The 24,175-nt window shown below is 46.2% G+C and overlaps 1 protein-coding gene across 1 annotated transcript in view; it reads right to left on the bottom strand.

Annotated features, from left to right (window-relative positions):
• Positions 1–24,175, bottom strand: part of AGBL1 (AGBL carboxypeptidase 1) — a 727,538-nt gene that overhangs the window by 655,757 nt on the left and 47,606 nt on the right. Inside the window, exons 2-5 of the mRNA XM_004774140.2 lie at positions 12,254–12,317; positions 10,508–10,654; positions 7,697–7,828; positions 3,978–4,071 (exon numbers count right to left, since the gene is read on the bottom strand). Of these exons, the coding sequence (XP_004774197.2) occupies positions 3,978–4,071; positions 7,697–7,828; positions 10,508–10,654; positions 12,254–12,317 (437 nt within the window). The remainder of the gene's footprint in view (positions 1–3,977; positions 4,072–7,696; positions 7,829–10,507; positions 10,655–12,253; positions 12,318–24,175) is intronic.

Raw genomic sequence — 24,175 nt, forward strand, 5'->3', positions numbered from 1 at the left:
CCAGCTTGAAGTCAAGGAAGAATGGGCTCACAAATCCAAAATGTCTGCTATAATGTACACTCACCAAATGCTGGCTTTTACTCATAGAGAAGTTACTCAAAAAAACATTTTTTTAACTGAATTAACAGTCTCCCATCATCCAGGCATTTAGACAGGTCCTGTGGAGAGCACCAAGGTCAATATAATTTGATTTCTACCTTTATGAAGTATAGAATTCAGAGACAAAAGAAGACACGCAGACCAACAGAGGCCAGCGTTAAATCTGGTATGGGTCGTGAAAATGTGAACAAAAAGCGAGAGCAGCACCGTGGGAGACGATGCCTCCTGCCTGGCGAGCTGGAGCAGGTGGGGCCTGCAGAACGGGGAGAAGGTCTACCACGCAATAAGGCAGCAATGCCACTCCAGGGCAGGGGTAGCACGGAGGGGAGAGCTGGGGCCGGACAGCATGGGCCGCACGTGGGGAGAGTAGGCTGGGAAGAGAGACCAGCAGATGAACCCAAGGATGGAATGGAGACTGGGACAGGGGCTGCAGGGCTTGGAAGTCAGGCAAGACCAGGTAGAGGGCTGGAGGAGCCAACGCTGCTCCTGCTGGGCTGACGGTCACGAGGGAACGGGTACAAGCCAAAACAAATGCACGGCAGGGCAAGCTGGCCGGCATGGTGGGTTATCTGGGAAGCGAAGAAAGCCAGGCCAGGAATAGCCACCTCTCCTGGGAGTGAGAACAGGCACAGGGCCACAGAGGGCTTGGAGCACTGCTCTGCACGTCCCTTCTCTCTAGAAGGTGTGTGGTTAGTGCTTCTGCCATAAATCTCCCCCTGAGTACTATATGGAGACAGGGCTTCGCTGGACGACAGCTGCACCACTAATTTTAGGTTTGTGCTGGAGAAGTCAGGCAGGGCAGGGAGGAGTCAAAGTGATGGCCCTGGGCATCTGCTCCCACAAAGGTACCTGAGAACAACTCACCCATAGCTCGCTAGCATTTCCAAGATGACACTCAGTAGGGCTATTCACGTCCTCTGACATGGCACTTCATCTCCTTCCCAGAAGACCCCTTCAAACTGGGATTCTAGCATCCAAGTGGAGTTGAAAATTCACTGGGTACATCTTAGCTATTATTTTGGGAAATAGGAGTTCATGGGAGAAGGTGAGTAGTGGCAGACACTTCCCATCTGCACGCTCTCCGCTGGCTCTGCTCTCTGATCTGAAGCAGCGAGCACAGTATCCAGCGGTATTTGTATTAATAATGGTTAACAGTATTAGGGCACCTCCAAACTCACGAGATTTTTATGCATTATTTCTTAATGACCATCACAAGGAGGCAGGACTTGACATCCACACTTCGATGAATGTGAAAGCTCCGTGAAGAAAGGTTAAATGACTCGCCGCAGAATCTACTAGAAAGAGGGCTACAATGCTGGTCTTCGGATTTCAGTGCCTTTGTCCTTACCTGGCTATGGGGGTGCTGGAAGTAAGATCGAAAAAAAGGCAGCTGTGGGAAAGAGTCCAAACGTGGAAGGAGCAGAAAATTATTTAGCCTTTGGGAGGAAATGGCCATTCTACCGAGGAGAAAGACTCCCCTATCATTAAGCAAACTGTTCCACAAGTAGGAGCCATTTAGACGGCAACAAAAATTTAAACAAACTCTAAGTGCTTATGATCGTCTTCCATGTGGTGGTTTAGAATAAAACGCTGGAAACAACCCGTGTAAGACACTCCAGTGGTGCTTAAAGAGCTAAAGCTCGTGTATCAACCTGGGTTTAAATCCCAGCTCTTGCACTTAAATCCCAGCAAATCACTTAACTTCTTTCGGCTTCCATTTTTTTCCCCGTAATATTGGGGACAGTAATAGCCCCTGCCTCGCCGAGAAGACTCAGATGGGATAACGCCTCCTAAGAGCTCAGGACGAGGCAGGGCACAGCATGAAGGCCACGGCCATGAGAGCCACATGGTAGTGGTGGCAAGAAACACCTTCCCTGTGGAGACTTGGTTTTAATCGGGCCTTGGGCTCAGGAAGAGGAAATCCTTTTGTCTCCTTTTTATAGAACAGACCAGAAATGCAGAAATCAGCCCGAAATCCCTGAAAGTTTCGTTTTGTCATGTCAAACACCCACCCCTCTGAATCCCTGGTTTTTCCCACGGCACCCTGATCAGATCTGTGCCTGAATTCAACTCACTTTGCAGCAAAAAGAGCAAGAGACACAGCAACCTGACATGAGTCTCTGAGAAGGGGACTTCTGTGCCTTGTTGCTTACTCTGCCCCGGCTCGGCCTAAACAAGGAAGACAATAAAAGCTGTCAGTGCCCCAGAAGGGAGGAGTCTAGTGCCAAGGCTGGCTGGGAAAGTGTCCTAGAGAAGCCTTCCAAACAGCATGGCATGCGCGTGGCAAGAAGACATACTGGGTGACACTCCTATGCAGATGGGCCCGGGGGACATCACACCGATTTTCACACAATGTCCGGGAGGCAACCACATACTCCTGAGCTGCCAAACAGATGAATGAAAACACTGCGAGATTAGAGGCGGTCTTGTCGATAGAGGAAAAAGATACAAGTTCACAGACTGGTGACCACAGGACATGTTGAGACTGCATATGTCCGCAGCAAAGGCCCACGCAGGATGAGAAACACTGCATGTACCCATGTCATACACATCCAAATAGAATTAAATGGAAGTTTAAGAAGAATGAATGGACCACTACAGAAATTCAGGAAAGCTCCTCTTTATTGGTCACTGAGCTGGTGACCCTGAAGTTCTCTATTACTAACTGAGGATCCCCTGGTGGAATTCAACTGACTTCCACTTGGCAGAACATTTGATCTCCAGAAGTTTCTAAAGTGAGGTACACAGAACAGCGACTCCCCCCAGATGGTGGTCTTCAAACAAGACCCATTCCCTGGCCAAACTGGGTTTAGGACAGGGTGAATCAAGGACCCATCCTGAATATTCTGGATGTATTCGTGCTTCACAAATGTTGAGAGTGGTCTCACTGTAAAGGAACCTGCGTAACTTGGTCTAACCCCACAGCTCTCGATGTATCTGATAAGGACTTTTTTTACTGAAATAGAATGTATTTCACTCTAGGAAATGCTGGCGTGGAGAGCCACAGGTGAGGATAGATGCTAATGACATTCTGGGGGTGACACAGGAGAAAAACCGTCAGGAGGAACAACAGCCTAAGATAGATGCTGAGATGCTGAAAAATCTCACGGCCGGGCATGGAAATGCTACTCCGCCAAATGACCCCATATATCTCAGAAATTGGCTGAATTCTTTCTAATATTCTTTCAAGGTCCTTGCTGAGTCACCCTCATAAATGATGGATCTTAATGGTTCCAAATATCTTCTCGTGTCTAACCATCTCTCCCTTTTTAGGTTTGTGATTCACTCCACTCCAGCAAGCAGCGCCAGAGAGAAGAGTCTAAGTTTCATTTTCCAGTCATAAAAGTACATCTCAAAACCAGCACGCAGCCATGATGGACTGTGCTAAGGCCTGGATCTCGTACCAAAATTGAACTGGCCAATTCTAGAGATGAGCTGAGGGGCATCACCTCTGCCTGTCATCTCTAGGCTGCCTCTTTTAAGGGCTACCCAAACTCTGTAGAGTTACGATGAGCAAATAAAGGATATCTTGAGGCTTCAGGCAAGAAACATGGGCTTTTGAGTCAGAAAGATCTAGGTTCAAATCCCAGCTTTGCCATTTCTTAGTATTGTGACCTTTGGATGAGGCTCTCTCCCCATGGTTTCCTCATCTGAAAACAAGGATGATAACATAGCCGTTCAGGGGCACCGTGCGGATTAGAGGAAATGATGCATGGGTGGGGAGGGATGCCCGTTGAAACACAATAGTTCCTGCACCGTATCTGCAAGAGGGCGGTTATCACTCAACTCAGCTGCAAGCCACTGCACGAGTACACAAGGCCTTCTCCAGCTCTGCATCTGCTACAAAGAGGGAAAAAGCACTATGCAAGTGCCCCTACCTGATTATTCGGGTGCGCTTCTGGCTATAAGGGGTGATGACCTTGAAAAGCAGTTCCATGGCTCCATTAATTCCCAGCATGGCTCCCGTGGTGACTGTGAAAGAACAAATCACAGTAGTTACTGAACCACCTAAACCAAGAATTCTTTATGGCATTACAGAGTAGGCCTGAGAGATAGGGGAGCACCATCTCTTGCCAAAGGCCACTCAAAAGCAAGGACACTTGATGGTCTTTGCATTCTTGGCCTGGAGGCAAAGATCACCTGTAAAGCATACATTGCCTTTTCATCCTTTTCATACTATTTTCTCAAAGCGGGCCCAAGCCATGAAATTATGTTTTTTCACTCCTGATGGCCCAGTGTACCTCTTCATTGTGTTCTTACTCAGAATAGCCAAAGCCAATGCCAAGCAGAAGATTTTCAGAAAGTAGACCTTCGGCTTTCTGTTCAAGTGCTTTCACCCATCATCAACTTGCCCCGTGATGCAAACACACGAGCACACGTACACTCGGGCGCACACACACACACTGCCAGTATCTGACCAAAGCATTCCTTAGACTCATTTTGCCATTGGGAGACTTCACCATAAAGAAAAGTCATGGGTGGGTGGATTAAGGTTCAATCCAACTTGGACTGGCTCCTTTACCTTTGAGGGGCAAGCTAGTGAAGAAGGCAACCCCCTTTCTTTTGCACCCTGGTTCCAAGTTCCCCAACAGCTTTTGTAGTTGGATCTCCCATGACTGAGTCTCAGACTTGACTGTGCCCCCATCTACTAGCACATCAAGGGAAGGATCAATTCTTCCTCCTCAAAGGTCACTAGCCTGGGAAATTTTTTGTCTTTTCGCCCAACTGAATGGTTATTTTTTTTTTAAGCCATAGATCTGAGTGAGAGAAAATAACTGACAATGGTATCTGATCGACCCAGGCTGACCAGGGGCTTCAGATACGAGTTTTGCACCCAAAACCTCTGGATGTCACGCTCATCTCTCCAGTGACACCGTGGCCTCTCAGCAGCATCCCCAATTCCTCGCAGCACTCAGCTCACTTTAGGAGGAGCTCTGGTTGTGTCAAAAAAATAAGGAGAGCCTCCCAGAGACAAAACGGAATCAGTCTGGCAAGGGGAAGAAGTTCCCATGAAAGAAGGAAAGAAGGGATTTTGCATGGTGTGACTCTCTTGTCTCTTTCCTCCACCGCAATGGGGGTGCTGAAACCAAGGCTCAGGAATGCCTTGTGTGTTGGGCCAGTCTTATTCCAGGAAATACGAGTGGGAGCAAGGGGGTCATGGAAAAACAAAGAGAAACACAAGGGAGGCTTATCCTGGCTTGCTCCAAGCCTCGGGAAAGAAGGAGAGATGGAAATCTGGGGGCTCTAATATAGTTCATCCCAGTACAGTCCACCAGAGAGAGACTGAGGCTGATGTCTTTGTGATTACAGAGACTGTGTGTTCCTGGAACACCCTCTCTGCATATGTCCCTCCTGAGGCTGGTACAGGCAGTAACTGCCTGGATCCAAATTCAGAGATTTGGCATCCTGGTCCTGCCCATCAATCTTCCATTCTCATGGCTACCAACTCAGTCATTTATTTCTAAACTGGGAAAACATGCTGGAGCCATCTCTTGGCAAATCATTCAGCGAAATTCTAGTATTAAGTAGCATTAGGGATGAAATAGTTTTAGGAGCACGGGTTGTAATACGGAAGACTTTAGACTTGGAATTGAAAGATGGGGACAATAAGAACCCCCCCCCCACCGCCGAGTTCTTCCTTGCTGGCTGGCTGCCCAAGGTCAGCTGCCTCCAGCAGCTCCATCAACATCCCCACTGACCAGCAGAGCTGCTGAAGGCTTCACTTCCTGTGGCAGCCCCATTATGGTTCCAGCCAACTCTTTCCACAGATAGGAGATGTTTAGAAAGCTTTCTGGAACATTCAACAGTGGATAACAATTCACCAAAGAGACAGCGATCAGTCCACAGATTTCGTGAACTCTGCTTGCGTCTCATGTCATTGTATAAAGACTCACGGTATGAATTTTAAAATAACCTTTATAGAAAAATTCACTAGTATAATAAATGTGGTCTTAGAATATGAGACAGATGGCCATCTCCTCATACCTGCAGTTAACTCTCAACATTTTTAGAGCCCCTTGCTAAAAGGAATTCTTCAAAACATCTACAAGCAACAGACTTAATAAGAAAGCTAAGTTATTCAACCTAATTATTCTTTAGGAAACTAAAATGAGATACTTTGAATTTTCCACTGTTGCAAACTCCCAGTGGGGGTGAGCCACCCTCGGGCTGCTTATTAATGACAGTTGTCCTCTACACAAAGCCACAGCTCTGCACTTGGGCTTTCCTTAATTAAAGATGGGTTTGTACAATCTTTTCAGCCTCTCCCATTCTGATCTTCTGGTCAACATATATGAGGGTGGGAGGAGGTTCCTTCCATGAACATGGAGTGAAGGACCCATCTTGTTTTTTCCTGAAAGTACTCTATCATTATGGGTCCTCCGTGGATATTAATGGAATTAACCAATAAAATAGGGCCCCCACTTACTTAGTAGATAGCTAACTAATCTTAGTAGTTCTGAGGATAGTTAGGGGAAAAGTCACTTCCTCATTCCCCTTAGGTGTGCTTTTCCTATCATTTCAAAGGACTACGGTAAAAGAGTAGAACAGGGAAGGGAAACTCTAACTGAGCAGCTACAATGCGACAGACATACCCGTGGAAGTCACCTCACTTATCCCATCTTCCAGGTCAGGGAGCTCTTACAACCACTATAATTTTACAACAGAAGAAATGGAGGTAAACAGGTTAAATGCCCATGCCGTAGGACTCCCAAGGAATGAAATCAATTGTCAAACCGAGGTCTTCCTGGTTCTAAGACATGTTTTTCCCACTAGAGAGCATGACATCACTTCTACTGTTCAGGAAAGGGGCTCAGAAATGAGAAATAAAGTCTGTGCTCATTCTATATGGGAAGGGAGGTACAGAATCTACTCTGTTCATAGCAAGTGTCCCCACATGGAGAGTCAACGTGACATCTGAAACTCAGCCCCCAAACGTTTACATAAACTTAAGCAATTTCTTCTCTCTTCCAAGCTTCATTTCCCTCTTCTTGGCTAAAAATGCTAAGTCTAGACACAGGATTATTATGATAATTTGAAATAATCCCAGGCAGGAGATAGCAGGTAAGTATGAACACATGTGCCATGATGCATCTAGTTACCCGGAGGACTACGTTGAGAAGCACAGAGATAAAATGAGGTAAAGATGTTTCAGTAAAGAATGCTGTGATCAACAGGCAACTTCGGAGACACAGTATGGAGATCTGTGATGTGAAGGTCATTCTTAACATCGCCCTATGCCTTGAATAGGACAAGGCTTGAATAAAGCCCTACACTCTCTCCTGTCGTCTTTTTCACCATGTGGTACTAATGGAGAAGCCTAGACTACATGATGTGTGGTTCCCAAGGGCAAACAATACTGGCATCCAACCTCAGTAATGAGCTCAAGAGTTCTACCTGGATGAGGAAGAGACAAAGAAAGAACTTTTTACCTCTACAACCTCCAGAACATGACGCTCCTCGTGACCTATTTATCTTGCTGGGACAACATATATCCTACACCCAGACCCTCCTTCCAACCCCAGCCCCTAAATGGTTGCTAGGTGTCCTGGCCCAGGTCTGGAAGCCACCCCAGAAAGCCATAATTTGAGTCACTTACCACTAGAGGCGAACACACGCAGAGCCCAGAGACAGTGAAGGAGGTTCTGGCTGTGGGACAGGTTTTTCCTGGCCAGAATCAATGTCACATCGAGTGCTTCCAATTCCAGGGCCTTCTGTCCAAACTTTTTATCTAGGAACATAAATCAATTATCTTAGTTATGTTCCACACTAATTCGGAGGGCTGTACAATGCATGGAGCACAGGAAGGCGAAGATGGAAAAGGCAAGAGAATGATCGTAGCCAATGTTACTTTTCCCATCTAGTGGAAAATGCTACTAAGTATGTCCCCACTGGAACCAGGGGGGGCCCAGAAGAGCCAAGGCAGGGTATAAATAAAGTCCACTCATTCTTCAAGTAATATTTACATGAGGCCTCGTGGGTTGTATGACTCACACACCCCGTATGTTCGCATGCTTCTGGCTGACCTCAAATGTGAACTACAGTTTAGGAGGGTATAAATTTCTTCCTTTAAGATAGTTCTGGAATATAGGACACTTAAAATACAGAACATCCAAATGCAATGTGTGGAACTTGATTGGCTTCTTCTTTGAACACATCTGTAATTGCCCCACTGGGATACATTTGGAGAAACTGAAATGAGTATAAATTATACATGTATTGTCAATTTTGTTAGATTTGTAATCGTGGTATCAGGATTATGTAGGAAAATGTCTTTTCAAAGAAAGGCACTCAACGTATTAAAGAGCAAAATTCTATCTGTAATTTTCCTGAATTGCTCTCAGACTCACTGAAGGTAGAAATGAGTAAAACAGACAATATCCTAAACCCAGTTTGCCAATATCTACCTCTAGACCAAAGGACACCAGCAAAGAGATGGCAACCAAACTAATACGACCGGAGCCCTTCACTAGCACAGAGGCGTCTCTCGGGCTCCGTTAGGTCAGCCCCCAGCAGCCTGCATGGCAGTGGGGAGGGCTACAATCTGGCGATGGCAGAGGCTGCAGTGATACAATGATGCCGATAGGACTATCCAGGTGCAGAGCTTGGGAATCAGGGCCCTGATGGCCTTGGTCCATCCTGCATCTCTCTCTCTTCTATGAAACCTACATGACTCTAGTTTGTCAGGCCCCCACACTAAGCAGGTGACATCCAACCTCACTTAATCCTTACAGCAAACCCTAAAATTAAGGACTCATACCTCTATTTTGCAGATGAGGGACCAATGGCTCAGAAAGGGTAAGTAACTTACCCAAGCAGCACAGCTAATTAGTGCTGGGGTGAGGCCTGAAACCCAGATTTGACTTCTCGGTTAACACTACTTACAACCAGGGTAGAGATGGTGTCTCTCCAATCTTTCTCTACAGTTCACGTGGCCACTCTTTGCTCTGCTGACTTCTCCTCCTCCTTCTCCTCCTCCTCCTTCTGTCGGCTCACCTGTTACCTCTCTCTGAACACACCATCTGAGAGGAACATCTCCCCTTTTTTTCCTTCCCTCACAGCTACTAGCTAATTATCATACTCTGCCTAGCAAATTATTCACTTTCGGCCCTTCCCCACTTGAATGTAAGTTCCGTAAGAGTGGGCCCCTTATCTGTCTTGGTCACCAGTGTTCCCAACGCCTGGCACAGTGCCCAGACATTCCAGGCTAAATATTCAATGAACGGACTGGATTGGTTTTGTTGAGAACATGCTCACGCAGGTGCTGGCCGAGGCCTGGGTCTCCGTCATGACCTGAGGAGTGTGGAATGGACTCAAAGCAGAGATCCAGACAGTGCAAGGTCAGGGCGCCCCTGAGCCCCTGCTCCCTTGTGGCCGCTGCTGCCTGCACTGGACAACACAGGTCTACCTTCTGCAGCGCCGGAGCTCTCCCACTGTGACTTACATGAGGCCTCACACAACTGGAGCTTGACTGTTAATGACTAGGTTGCAAGGGCTGCGTGCCTCCTGAGTGTGCGCTAAGAGGTTCTACGGTTTTAGGGAGGAGCTTCAGGGTCTTTTTCTGAGCAAAAAGAAATGGGTATGGAGCCTAAGGAGAAAGAGTTCGAGGCCCCCATCCTCTACTAGGGAAGCTCTGGTTCCGTGTGGCTTCTAGTAATAGGCTGAAAATTCACCCCCCAAAATTCGTGTCCACCTGGAACCTCAGAATGCTATCTTCTTTGGAAATGGGGTCTTTGCAGATTTAATTATTTAAAGTGAGATCACAGATTTATGTGGGCCCTGAATCCAGTGACCAATGTCCCTGTAAGAAGAGGAGGGCACACAGAAGGACACAGAGTAGGACACCACGTGAAGACACAGGTAGAAACTGAAGTGACATGTGTACAAGCCAAGAAACTCCAAGGATGACTGGAAACACAGAAGTTAGCAGAGGGGCATGGAGCGGATTCTCCCTTGGAGCCTCCAGAAGGAACCAACCTTGCCAACACCCTCATTTCAGGCTTTCCGTCCTCCAGAACTGTGAGAGAATGTATTTCTGCTGTTTGGAGCCACCCAGTTTCTGAGAATTTGTTACAGGAGCCCCAGAAAACTCACACACTCATATAATGAACTTCTGTGTAAGAGTCTGCTCATAGAAATTTTCTGTTTATTCTTAAAGTGATTGAAAAACTGCCTGGGAGCCCTTCCCCTCTGTCCCCCATCCGCTCCATGCCTCACATAGTCCCTGTCTGCTCGGGGCCCCACCCTGACACTGGACAACAAAATGATGTCTCCTGTGGGGCTGGTCCTGGCTCCGAAGTGTCCAGGACTTCCCTGCACTTCCCCACTAGAGTTTCCTAAATTGCTGTCATGAAAACAACCCCATAAGTGCCTTTTCAGCCACATTTTTAGATGCAGGGGGGGTGGATACCTCGTAGGCCCACTTTGGCCAGCAGTCGGAAGAGGGGCAGCAGGACATCGTAGTCTGGAGAAGCTGACCTGGCTGTGTCCACCAGGGTCTGCAGAAGTGCCTCGCTGCCCCCTTTACTGATCATGTAGCGAATCCTTCGGTCAGTGCCTGAGGGAGAAAGCAGAGGACAGCTAGGCCCCCAAATAATCACCCTCATTTTCTTGGCGCAGAAAGACCCCTCAGACAGAGACAGAGCAAAGATCGGTTTGCCCCAGAAACAATTCGCACCAGAAACCAAAACAGAGTGGTTTCTGAAGGAACTCATGTAAAGCTGTACTTTTAGGGAAGGGACTGGCATGGGGGTGAGACACGGAGAAATAATAGAATATCTAAGCACCTAGGTGTGTCCTCCTGCATAAACTACTTTCCTGAGAACCAACGGAGTCTCAGTCTATGCATGTGTTCTTGTGTGTGTGGCTTCCGTGGAATCATATCTTTAATAGAAAAGGGAATATCAGTATCCCTCTGGTGTAGGCTTGAGTCCTCTGTAATGAGGATCCGGGTGACAGTTTGCCTGAAATAATTTAATTGGTGATGTTACAGCTTTATGGTGCTGGTTTCCAGCAACTGACAAGAGGAATATAGGGAAACAGCTGGAGTGCTTCTTTAAGAAACAGACAGCCAGTCATCCACGTCGGGAGTTTTGAAAAGGGCCTGGAGCTAGGATCAGGTATATTGGTCTTTCTACCTAAGACTAGTCGTCAACAGGGATCTCCCCCACCTTGCCCCAGGACAAGCTCAAAAGCAGGGATTACGTTTCAACTTGGAAGGGGACCCCCGTGGTTGTCCACACACCATGCATGGTTGACACATGTCTACGAAAGAAGCGGGATCAGCTCCTATAGCAGAAGGGCAACTGCAAGGTTTCAGTGCACGGGTTCCAGGCACCTGGGCAAAGTGAAGGAGTCCCCATCCCACAAGATAAGAGACTTCCATCTCCACAGGGTACCACACTCAGAAGGCTGTAGGGAAGTCACCCTGCCATCGGAGGGCAGCACAGCCTATGGGAAAACCTCACTGGGAAGGGCCCCTCCCTCCTGGAACTGAAGCCCGATGCACCTGGACTGGGGAGGGACGTTCCTTTTGGTCCCGCCCGTGGGTGTGCAGATTTCTTCCTAATGCAATGTGGCAGGCATCCGTAGCAATGAAACCCGAGTGAGTGCTGAAATGTCTGAGAGGGTCTTTTTTCCAGAACCCTCACACTGAAGTGAGCTAGCAGAGGCATGCCCCAGTTAACCAGCTGATTCCAGTGTGGTCAACTCTGTCATCGTTTCTCTGAAAACTTAATAGCTCACCACACCGCGAAGTCGAGCTCCTGCCTCATATTCCCATCTGCACTTGACATAGGTTAGGAAGCTGCCAATACCTGACTCTCTAAGTGGGCGGAGGGAGTGGAGTAGAGGAAGGGGTGGGGTAGAGTCATGAGGGCTGGTGCCCTCCAAGGACAGCCACAGGCCCCTGGAGGACCTTGCGTTAACCACAGATGAGACACCATAGAATAACCACCCGGAGCAGAATTTCCTCCTACGTTTGGGTCACCATGGGGTGGGGGACAAGATTAAAGAGCCTGACTAAGGTACAACCAGCCCACTCTGGGGGCAGTTGATTATCTCTGACAGAAAACGTGACCTGGAGCACCGCCACCCGCAAACCACACAGAATCCAGGAGACACCATAGCCACAGGCCCCCCACCTCCTCCCACTCACCAACAGAAAGCAGATCTCCGAGGACCTGGAGGATGGTCAGGATGGACTCCTTGTCAGAGGACCTCTGCAATGAAAACGCAGGCACCATCATCATGAAGGAACATACAAGGAGAGACACGGTGTGGTCACGGACGCCCATGGACCTGGCAGGGCTGTGCTCCCTTCTGTTGAGAGACACTTGGCGGCAGTGAGAAACAGCTGAAGGGATGTTCCTTCAATGGTGGCCATGAGGGGACTCACAGAGACAAGAGTCCCAGGGGCTCTGCCTCCGTATTTAGCCTGCAGGACCCCTTTTTGGGGGGCCCATTTTGTAGTAACATCAGCACGATGGGCAAGAGAATAAGCAACACATGTCGCTCCTATATGGCATTTAAGAAACAAAACCAAGGAAGAAAGGGGGAAAGGAGACCAACCAAAAAACAGACTTTCAACTATAAAGAACAAACTGATGACTGGAGGGGAGGTGGGTAGGGGCATAGGGGAAACAGGTGAAGGGGATGAAGACACACTTATCCTGATGAGCCCCGAGTGATGTAGAGAATTGCTGAATCCCTACAGGGTACACCTGAAACTAATAGAACACTGTATGTTAGCTATACTAGAATTAAAATTTGCAAAAAGAAAAAAGAAAAGAATGCGTTTCTTAAACAACAACAAAAAAAAAAGGGGGGGGGGGGAAGAAGCATCAATACTTTAGGCAGAGATAGCAAATGAGAAGGGGTTTTGCCTGCCAAGCTGGCGAAGCAGGCTTAGATTGCTTTGAAATACAGGGCAGAGAGCAGGAACAGAGATCCACGAAAATGTTCCGAGGGAAAGGCATCTCTGAATGGTAAGGATGAATACTCATTTTCTCAAGAGAAACCTAAGGTAGTACCAAATCTCACCACTTCCACGCCCTGGTAACCATCATTCTACTCTGTTTTTTTCTACATTGCACACTTAAGTGATATCCTATAGCATTCGTCTTCCCCTGGGTGACTTATCTCACACAGCATGGTGTCCTCAAGGTCCATCCATGTTGTTGCAAATGGGAGGACTTTCTTTCTCATGGCTGAATAATATTCTGAAGTGTGTGTGCATGGGTGTGTGCGAGTATTGGACTTTATGGCTCCTTTATGGTTCAGTGTGGTAGCATTCTGCGAAACACTTTCCCTAGAACAAACTGTGTTCCAGGTGCTAGGATCACAGATGTACACAAAACTTTGTCCCTTCTCTAAAGATTGGTATCACTATCCATTCTTCCATTGATGGACACTTCGGTTGCTTCCATGTCTTGGCTATCATTAAACCTGCTGCAGTGAACATGGGTGTGCACAGGTATCTCACCAAGAGTCTGATTTCAATTCTTTTTTATAAATACCTAGGAATCCTATCTTTTATACTACTCAAGAACATTATCTTGAAATGGCTCAAAGATTCAAATGTAGGACCTGAATCCACAAAACTCCTAGGGGAAACACACACACACACACACACACACACACACACACACACGGGGGGGGGGGAGCCCTGACATGGGTTTTGGCGATGATTTCTGGGGTAAGAAACTGGAACAAAACCTAAAATAAACAATTGGGACCATATTACACTAAAGAAAGAGCTTCCGCACAGCAAAAAAAAAAACAATCAATAAATTGAAAAGGCAACATGGGAGAAAATACTCTCAAAGCAAATATCTGATAAGGGACTGATATCCAAAATATATATTAAAAAATTAATACAACTCAATAGCAGAAAAACAAATAATCCAATATTAAAATGAGCAAAAGACCCGAACAGACATTTTTCCAAAGAAGACGTACAGATGGCTGATACGTACATGAAAAAATGCTCAAGATCACTCATCATCAGGAAAATACAAATCAAAACACAGTGAGAAACCACCTCAGACCTACAACAATGGTTTTTATCAAAAGACCAGAGATAACAAATGTTGGCAAGAATGTGGAAAAAAAGGAGCCCTATATGCTATATTTTTTAGGTAGGTTATTTAAGGCAAAGCTTTAATCTTCACATTAGTCTCAGGTTCCCCCATCTACTTCAAAGACCTTAATAACTCCCCCTTACATGTAGGATAAAGACAGAGCTCCTTAATAGGGTTCCCAAAGCTCCTCATGGCCCTGTCCCACTTACCTCTCCAGCTTTGTTATTCATTACTACACCCCTGCATATGCTTTGACAATGTGGAACTACTCGTTTTCTGCTCAGCCACATAGGTCTTGCCCCTGTACCTATGATCACACTGTTCCCTCTTCCTGAAGCCTGGTCAATGCCAGTTTTCCCCCATGTATACCAATGTCTTTCTATAGGATTCCAACCCCCCCCCCGCCCCTGCAGGCTGGGTCTGGGTCTCTCTGCTCCCCACATCACTCTGGGCTACTTCTGACAGCGCACTCACCACATGGTACTTAGGCATGCTTCCCACTCTACTCCCACTCCATATTAAAATATAATCTCTAGAAAAGGGACCAAAGTTTGTGCCTATCTGTATTCCCAGCACCTGCAACTGAGGCTGTTGCAGGGAAAGTGTGCAATGTTTTTCAGATGGCAAACAAACTGAACCGTAAAGGAGCCATCAAGTCCAATACCACACCCCAAGGCAGAGCGGTGCTTACACTTTCTCCAATCCTGGGCTTATTACTTCCAGGAACTCACACTTCAACGGCACAGCCAAGACCAGGACTGGGACGTGGCAAATGAAGCCCCAGCTTGGGTGCAGATTTTTAACTTAAAAATGCAGTCATCAGGATAAATGATATTTTAATGCTCTATTTTTTACAAATGAAAATCAATGCAAAAAAAAATTCATAATGATTAAAGAGCAGCCTGGGTGACTTGGTTGTGTGCCTGCCTTCAATCAGGTCATGATCCCAGCGACCTGGGATCAAGCCCCGGTTTGGGCTCCCTGCTCAGCAGAGAATGTGCTTCTCCCTCTGCCTCTCCCCACACTGCTCGAGCGCTCTCTCTCAAATAAATAAAATTGTATTTTTAAAAAATCTGTAATGAGCTTAAAATAGCAATATTTAACTCTTTAACTCCTTTTTAGGTGTGATGAGACATCTGAGACTTGGTAGCTACACGTCCCCAGGAAAAGACTTGGGTTTGCTCTGCCATCTCCACTGAGCGCTGTGGCTTAAGGAGGACAGTCTCAGCAGGCACTGGGCTGACATCTCCCATCACGTGAGTGCCACCCTCCAGCACATGTCATCTATACATGCGCACAATGTCAGTGCTCCCTGCCCGTCCAGAGTCTACCCAGGCCTGGGAACACAAACCAAGAAGCAACAGAGCCATCATTCTGGGGAGTTTGCTGGTCTTTGATTCTGGTACAAATTCCAATGTGTGTTTGCTTGGGAACAGGTGTCCCTACACCAAAAAACCATGCTTCAGATGCCAGTGTGTGTCCTAGGATTAAACTCAATTCAGACACTAAGTACCCGGAGACAGCATAGATTCCACAGGCCAAGGGTTCAGTCCCACAACCCTGCTGGCTGCTTTAGACTCCAGCCTCAACGTCCAGGTTGTCACTGTACAGCTGGCCCTTGAACAACACGAGTTTGAGTGCACAGGCCCACTCGCATGGGGATTTTTTTTCCCATAAATACAGTAATGTGCTAAAAATGTATTTTCCCTTATTATTTTAAAGGAACTTTCTCTACCTGACTTTAAGAATACAGCACATCATACAGGTAACACACGGGATATGTGTTAATCGACTGTTCACATCATCAGTACCGCTTCTAGTCAACCCTAGTCTATTTCTTAAAGTTTTGGGGGAGACAAAAGTTATACGAGGATTTTTGACTGCGTGGGGAGTCAGTGCCCACGTTGTTCAGGGTCAACTATACTTCTGAGCCACCGGCTACAAATTCAAGATTCCCTCCTCAGGCGCCGCTTACTCGCTAGAGCAGCTCACAGAACTCAGAGAAACATTTTACTTACTAAGTTACCAGTTTGTTATAAAAAGGTTGTAACTCAGGAACAGCTGGGAGCTCCCGCATTCTCCCGAAGCATCTCCGCCTGGTCACATGTAGCCTTAAAAATAAAACTGTCAGTTATTTTACCAGCAAAATCGGGTTTGCTTGGGAGTAACCCACGTGCACGTTCCTGCAAAAGTACAACCACGTCCTGGGAAGGAAGCCGCGCGGGGCTCTTTTATAGAGGGAAGGTGGGCGGGCCACTACAAGCGAAAGAGCCATTGGAGTAAAGTGGGAGTTCAAATTATAGGGGCTTTTGATTGGCTGAGTTGTGGCGGTCCCTCATTGGCTGGGCTGTTGCCAGGGCAAGAAGGAAAATTTTCTTCCTCCTGCTGGGATAGTAAAGTAAAATGTATCTCCCTAGGAGGCAAGTTTCTTCCTGTTGGGTCTGCAGTTGACAACCCGTAGGGCAAAGGAGCTCCCCGGGCTCGCCCCTCCACTGCATTGTAAACGGGCTTACTTTTGTTAATTTTTACTCCACCGAGCTAGGAGTTTTCTGAACACTGTCGTTTTGGGGTTTTACATGTATTAATTTTTTTTTTTTTTAAAGGGGGTAGGTACCTGGCAGGCTCAATCGGTAGAGCATGAGATTCTTGATCTCAGGGTTGTGAGTTGAAGCCCCACATTGTGTGTAGAGATTACTTAAAAATAAAATCTTTAAAATGTGTATATATATTTCTCTTTCATGTTATAACTCACACGATCACAGCAGGACTGCGGCCCTTTGAAAGTGGACCCAAAGGTGGCTCAGGGTAAAAAACTAAGTCCCTGAATGGTTCCTGATAGTCCCTAGTGGTTTTGGATCCACCTCCAGCACCCCCAAAATTGCTCTCCTTTCTAAGAAGAGGCAAGGGGATAAAAAGTAAAAGCCAGGATCTACCATATTATGTAACTTGTAAAATGCTGGATTCATGTGTTAGAATCAGGAGCCAAGAAACGGAACATAAGAGAGGAAACGGGGAGATGAGAAAAAGGAAAAGAGAAAAACTAATACAGTAGAAACTTATTGAAGAGGAATAAAAGATCCAGATTTAATTTCCTTTCATTCAATTATTCATGCACTCATCCCACAAATGTTCACTGAAAACCATCTACGTTCCAGGCACCAGGCTAAAGATGCAAATTGATCAAAATGCAATCTGCCTTCATGGGGTTCCAGGCCTGGCGCACGATCAGGACCTAGAATGGTAAAGACTACGACAAAGAGAAGAGGCTACAGGATCCAGGGAAGGAGCTCTAACCTAGCCAGGTCCGTGAGAGACTACTAAGAGAAGCCAGGCGGAAAGGGGGTGGGAGGGGAGGGTTCCAACTATGTTGTAGCCCTGTGAGCTCAGAGGGAAGCGTGACAGAGTGTGGTGACATCCGGGGATGAAACTGCTTCCATATGACCAGATTGAAGGAGGCAGATGGTGAAGGGAATTGTGAATTCCTGTGGGCAAGAACTAGGTCTTATTCATCTCTGATTCCCCATCTCCAAAGGTGTGATAGATCATCCATATATTGTGTTGAATTAATATCTCAAGCCTAAGAATTGCCTGCCTTATTGCAATGCCCACTAAAACTCTCTGAGAACAAGCATTGTTCTATATGCTTCTATTGTATCTGCCAGCAGGGATATAGAGCTGGGCATGCAGAATATCCTAAATCACCACCCCTAAATTGTTTTGACCTGTGGCCAACACACTTGGCTGCAGATGCCTGAGACATCCCTCTGTAATTGCTTCCAAGAAAACCCCATTTGTAGCAGTGTGCTGATGGAGCACGCTTGTCATACTCTCCCCTGCCCCAGGAAGGGGCCCCGGAGCCTCTCCTCTGAGGCTTTCTCCATTTCATGAGATTGATTAAGAGATGAGTCTAACCCCAGATCTGGATAAGGAAACCTCAATAAACATCTGCTGAGATTCCAAAAAGATCCCCCGCCCCCAGGATTTAAAAAGGTAGAGAGAGAGAGAGGCCCTTTTCTTTTCTTTTCTTTTTTTTTAAGATTTTATTCATTTATTTGAGAGAGAGAGCATGAGAGGAGAGGTCATAGGGAAAAGCAGACACCCTGCTGAGATGTGGGACTCGATCCTAGGACTCTAGGATCATGACCCAAGCCAGGCAGTTGCTTAACCCACTGAGCCACCCAGGCACCCCCCAAAAAGAGAGAGAACTTTAAAAACAAACGAGGCAGGGGGCGCCTGGGTGCCTCGGTGAGTTAAGCCTCTTCCTTCAGCACAGGTCATGATCCCAGGGTCCTGGGATCCAGCCCCGCATTAGGTTCTCTGCTTGGCAGGGAGCCTGCTTCTCTCTCTTTCTCTCTGCCTACTTGTGATTTCTGTCTGTCAAATAAATAAATAAAACCTTTAAAAGAAAAAAAAGGCAAAAAAAATTCTCTTTCCTGTTTTTGGGTGCTGTCATATAAGGACATGATCCTGGGTCATTGTTGACATTGTGAAGCCACTTGAATCAACTTTATGGAACCCCCTATCTGGGCACTTTCAGATATGTGAAATAATAAATACCTGCCCTTGTAAAAGCCACTGTTAGTTAAGTAGTTCGTTACCGACATGATGTGATGGAGCAAAGAAGAAAATTTCACACCTCCACATGCCCTCTTAGCAAATATTATGGTCTTAATAAACAGGAAAGAAATTAATTTCACAAACCCCTGGAAGGCCAGCCACCCCCATGGAAACGAAGAGACGGTATCATCCTATAGATGTTGCGTTCCTAATGTTCTCACTCAGCCCTGAGCCAGAAGGAATCAGCACAATACTGTTTTTCTTTAAATAAAAATTATGGCTATCGGTGGAGAAAAAAATGCGATACCAAATCCCAAATGGCATTAATTTATGCACTGCTATATTTACCAATAAATATTTTACACTGTTTAGAAGAATAACACAAAGCCATTATCTCACCCACTGTAATAATAAATGAGCAATTAAAGAAGGCAGGATGTGATGTGCCTCAATTTTCCTTTAATGATCCTTTTAAATGAATCATTGAGTAATCCCCTGTTGTTTAAGACTTTCCTATGAAAACTGGTTCTGCCAAGCTTTCATGGAGAGGCAGGCAGTTGGAAGAACAAACAGTGTCTCTCACAGTCTGTGGGGTTTTGAACTGCAATTTTCTCAAATACTGTTTCGCATTTGTTGCTCCCTTGCTTTGAAATCATCTGCGGCTCCCATTGCTTTCCTCCTGCTGACTCCTCATGATAATATGTAATTAAGACCCTTCACATCACACAGCTTTTGAGGCTCACCTGTGGCCACTCCGTCCCTCCCAGCACTGAGCCTGCTGACCACACAAGACCACGGGCCATGCCCCAAGTCCATCCTGGATACTCTTGACTGCATAACTTTGCTCAGGTTGCTGCCCCCTGCTGGAGGACTAGCTCTTTCCCCTCGGCCTTAGCCCATGAAACCTACTTGGAGCTCAGTTCCAAGCTCCAGTGCCCTTCTTATACAGTTTTCCCAGCTAAGCTGCCTTCCCGGCACCCATTACCCAAAACCGCCATACGTCTGTTCATGTTGGGCACTGCACAACTCCAGGGGGTACCATTCATAAATACTACAACATGACTGGTGCTCCCTTAAGTGATGCAATGTGGTGTCTTAGCTTCTCTGAACTGTTCGCTCTACATTTGTTTTCCCACAACCCATGTTGTACCTACCTTTATGAGAGAATTCTTTTTTTTTTAAGATTTTATTTATTTATTTGACAGAGAGAGATCACAAGCAGGCAGAGAGGCAGGCAGAGAGAGAGGGGGCGGGGGAAGCAGGTTCCCTGCTGAGCAGAGAGCCCAATGCGGGGCTCGATCCCAGGACCCTGGGATCATGACCTGAGCTGAAGGCAGAGGCTTTAACCCACTGAGCCACCCAGGTGCCCCTATGAGAGAATTCTTACTAGACCCTGCTCATTTTCTTACCTCCTTGTCCTGATGGTCTATTGTGGGGTGACAAGCTGAGCCAAAATGTAATGGCTCAAAACAAAAGCCTTTTTATTTCTCTCTGGATTTTGTGGGTGGGGGATTTGGGCAGAACTTGCCTAGGGGATTCTTTTATTGTCCATGGTGTCAACCAAGGTCCCTGGTGGTCCTCAGCGGGTAGATGGGCTGGCTGGTCTGAAAGTTCTATGACGGTGACACCTTGGCAGGGATGGTGTCCCCTTGGCAGGTTGGAGAACTGGGCTCACCATGGACTGTTGACCAGAGTACCTACATGTGTCCTTTCCAGCACGACAGGTAATTAGACTTTTTACATGGCAACTAGCTTCCCCCAGAGCAAGGATTCCAGGCTTGGAATCCTGGGGTTTTTGAGGCTGGGGGGAAGCCTCAAAAGTTCAACCACCATCTCTGCTGCATTCTCTTGGTCTGTCAAGTCACCGTTCAAAGCCCGGATTCGAGTAGACAGAGTTAGGCTCCACCTCTGAACTGGAGGCGTAGTAGAGAATTGAAAACCATTTTTTAATCTTGCACACTCCCTTTAGATTGAGAGCAACTCTGGAGCAAGTATTTTGTCTTGTTCCCCTTGGTATCCTCAGATCCTAGCATGGGATCTTGCAGAGAGTCGACGGTAAATTCTGGAATGGAAGCTTAGTGCGTGATCTGCCAGAGTCTTGCTGTCCTTTTCTAGTCAATGAACGACTCACCTCAAAGTATACTCCAGTGAGAACATTGTTACAGAAGTTAACAAGGTACGCAGTTCAATGTTTCTATCAGCGACTGAACAAATGATCGAACACAGCGGTCCCCACTTTACAGGATCCCCAGTGGGTGCCTGAAACCACGGATAGTAGGAATCCTCTATATGCGAATCCTATCTATCCTACGTGCTTTCTTACACCTACACATCTCTGAGAAATCTTCACTCATAAATTAGGCACAGGAAGAGATTAACAGCAATAACTGATAATAAAACAACAATTATGTCGATATATTGTCATAGAACATATGTGACTGTAGTCTCTCTCACACACACACAAAATACCTTATTGTTCTGCACTCACCCCTCCCCTGGGGATGAGGTCAGGGAGTAAAATGCCTATGTGATGGGATGAAGCGAGGTGAATCAGGTAGGCATTGTGACGGTCAGAGTGGGGCTCGTCTCCTGCCAGACCACAGCTGGCCATAGGTAACCGAGAACACGGGAAGCAAAACCACAGATAAGAAGAGACTACTGGGGGCACCTGGGTGACTCAGTCAGTTAAGCATCTGTCTTCCGCTCAGGTCATGATCCCAGTGTCCTTGGATTGAGCCCTGCATCGGGTTCCTTGCTCAGTGAGGAACCTGCTCTTCCCTCTGCTTGCCACTCACCCTGCTTGTACTCTCTGTCTCTCTCTTTCTGGCAAATAAATAAATAATAAAATCTAAAAAAATTAAAAATAATAAAAAAAAAAGAGGAGACTAATGTAGGATGCCAATAAATAGAGAACATCAACACTATCACAGGCTTAAAGTGAAGGAAGAAAAGAAGTAGTCCATGCCCCTCTTCCCAATTTTCTCAAGTTCAGGTCCAATTTTACTGACAGTGAAAAAACATCCCCATCCCATTTTGCATAGCACCCCTGGTACCACAGAAGTAGGGTGCTAGCACTCTGCTACTCTCTTTCCACAGGTTGGAGGAAACTGTGAATTCTGAAATTCTTGATCTCTAAAGAATAAGACAAAAAAATCTTCCAAACTCATGAGCCAGGAGCACAGGACACAGCTCATAGCCCAAGAAAACCATATTGCTGAAAATAAATTTGTTCTTCCAGTCATGCAGTGTGAACACTCACTAGTGATGGTCCATTGGTTAACTAAAAGACATTATTAAATTTGGAGTTGGTAATGAATGACGGAAGGGAGCACTAATCACTAACTTCAATTACCAAAAGCGGTTGTAAGACCAAAAGTGGGGACAGGTGGTTCTCTGTTTTTAACCCGAAGGAAATGGACAGAAGCTGCATCATTAGAACTATAGTTTAGACAGAAGGTAAAACTTCCTGTTGAGTCTGAAACAGGTTCAAAAGAGAGAGGTGTTTTAGGAATATGAGCCAAAAGATCTATGAATGAGATGAAATGAGATTTGTTTCAATATTATGGGGGTATTGGTGGAAATAGTGGGGCGTATAAAAAGTTTGTCATATAAAAAGAAAAGTTGTCATAGTTACGGAAGCTGAATGATGGGTGACATGGTTTTATAACACAGTGTTACAAAATAAAGTAAAACAAAATAAAATAAAATGGTGGGTAATGTTTTCTGGCTAGAATGTCTTAGATGGAACCTTGAGAATGAACAATCCCATAGTTCTCATTCTTTTCTCATAGTTCTCAGGCCCCAGAATTTGACAAACATCCCAATTAGAAATTGAGTCTTATGTAATTAATTGTTAAGGAAATCACTGATCTTCCTCCCAGGTAAGAGGATATCCAGAGTCCAGTGTGGGGTAGGATAGAATGTGGTCCATTTTTCATTCATTTGGCAGACATTGTTGAATACTTACGGTGTATCAAACACTGTATTAGGTACCAGAACACCACAGGTAGCATAAAAAATGCACAATCCCTGTCCTCCTGAGGCTCTCAAGCTAGTTAGAGCAGCAGCGATTACCTAAGTAGTCACCCAAAGGGGTGTAAAATTGAGACTAGGGATAAGTGTCTAGGTTTTGTATTGTCATGTAAAATAAGCTTATTTGACATGAGTCAGAAAATGATTCCCTTAAGAAGTCACAAGAAGGTCAAGAACTGAAGAATAAGCAGGAATTAACCAGGTGAAGATGGGAGCGAAGGAAGCTCAGGGTGAAATAGAGCCAAAGGCGAGTGGCATACAGAGTGGTATACCGAGTCTGGTGGCTCGCAGAAACATGGCAAAGGTAGGGGACATGAAGACAGCCACGAGGCTGGAGTAGGGAAAAGGGAGAGGAGTTTAAAAGGATGTACTTTTTTTTTTCCATCACCTTATGATAAGCATTGTGACCAAAGAGGCCTGTTTCAGCCTTCACCTCTTAACCCTGGCTAGTCCCTGCATACATTCACACACACTCACACCCTGTGTTCCCTTTCTCTGTATTTTCCCTTTCTCTGACAGCTCCAGGTGGGCAGACTTCATACCTATTATAAAAGCATGTCCTTTTTTAAAAGATTGTATTTATTTATTTATCAGAGAGGGGGGGGCATAAGCCAGCAGAGTAGCAGGCAGAGGGAGAAGTAGGCTCCCCACTGAGCAAGGAGCCCAATGCGGGACTCGATCTCAGAACCCTGGCATCATGACCTGAGCCACAGGCAGATGCTTAACCAACTGAGCCACCCAAGCATCCCAAAAGCATGTACGTTTAATTGAGATAAACCTATGTTACCATAATCACTTGAAGATTTCATTTTATCACTCTCATTATGGGACTAATGTCCCTTTTTTCTTTTTAAGATTTTATTTATTTGACAGAGAGAGACACAGCAAGAGAAGCAACAAAGCAGTGATGAATGAGAGAGGAAGAACCGGGCTTGCAGCAGAGCAGGGAGCCTGATGCGGGATGCAATCCCAGGACCTGAAGGCAGACACTTAACAATTGAGCCACCCAGGAACCCCGGGACTAATCCTTGTACCTAGCTCATGGGTACAGTTGGGTTAGAAGTACCAAAGTGGGTGTGAAATGTTTAGCTCTTTGCATTGGTCACAACATGTGCTCAATAAACCACTGGTAAATAAATATGTGCCATGATGCTGCCCAACAAAAAGTGAAGAACCTAAAAATAGACCTGAAGAACCTTTGAGATGCAACTTCTTGGATCAATCTTCCACCCTCTTCACCATGGTCCCAACGCAGTGCAACACTCTTAACTGGGGGGAAGGCGATGATAAACAAAACACTCAAAGAGGCTGAGGGTGTGTCCTCTAGGAAGACCCAGTTTGGAATCCTGTGCTTTGTCAACGCCAGGCACACTTGCCGCCACCCCGGAAATGGTGAAGACTTCGAGTCA

Source organism: Mustela putorius, unplaced genomic scaffold, assembly GCF_011764305.1.
Source record: "Mustela putorius furo isolate JIRA1106 unplaced genomic scaffold, ASM1176430v1.1 tig00003875_pilon_pilon_pilon, whole genome shotgun sequence".
NCBI lineage: Eukaryota > Metazoa > Chordata > Mammalia > Carnivora > Mustelidae > Mustela > Mustela putorius.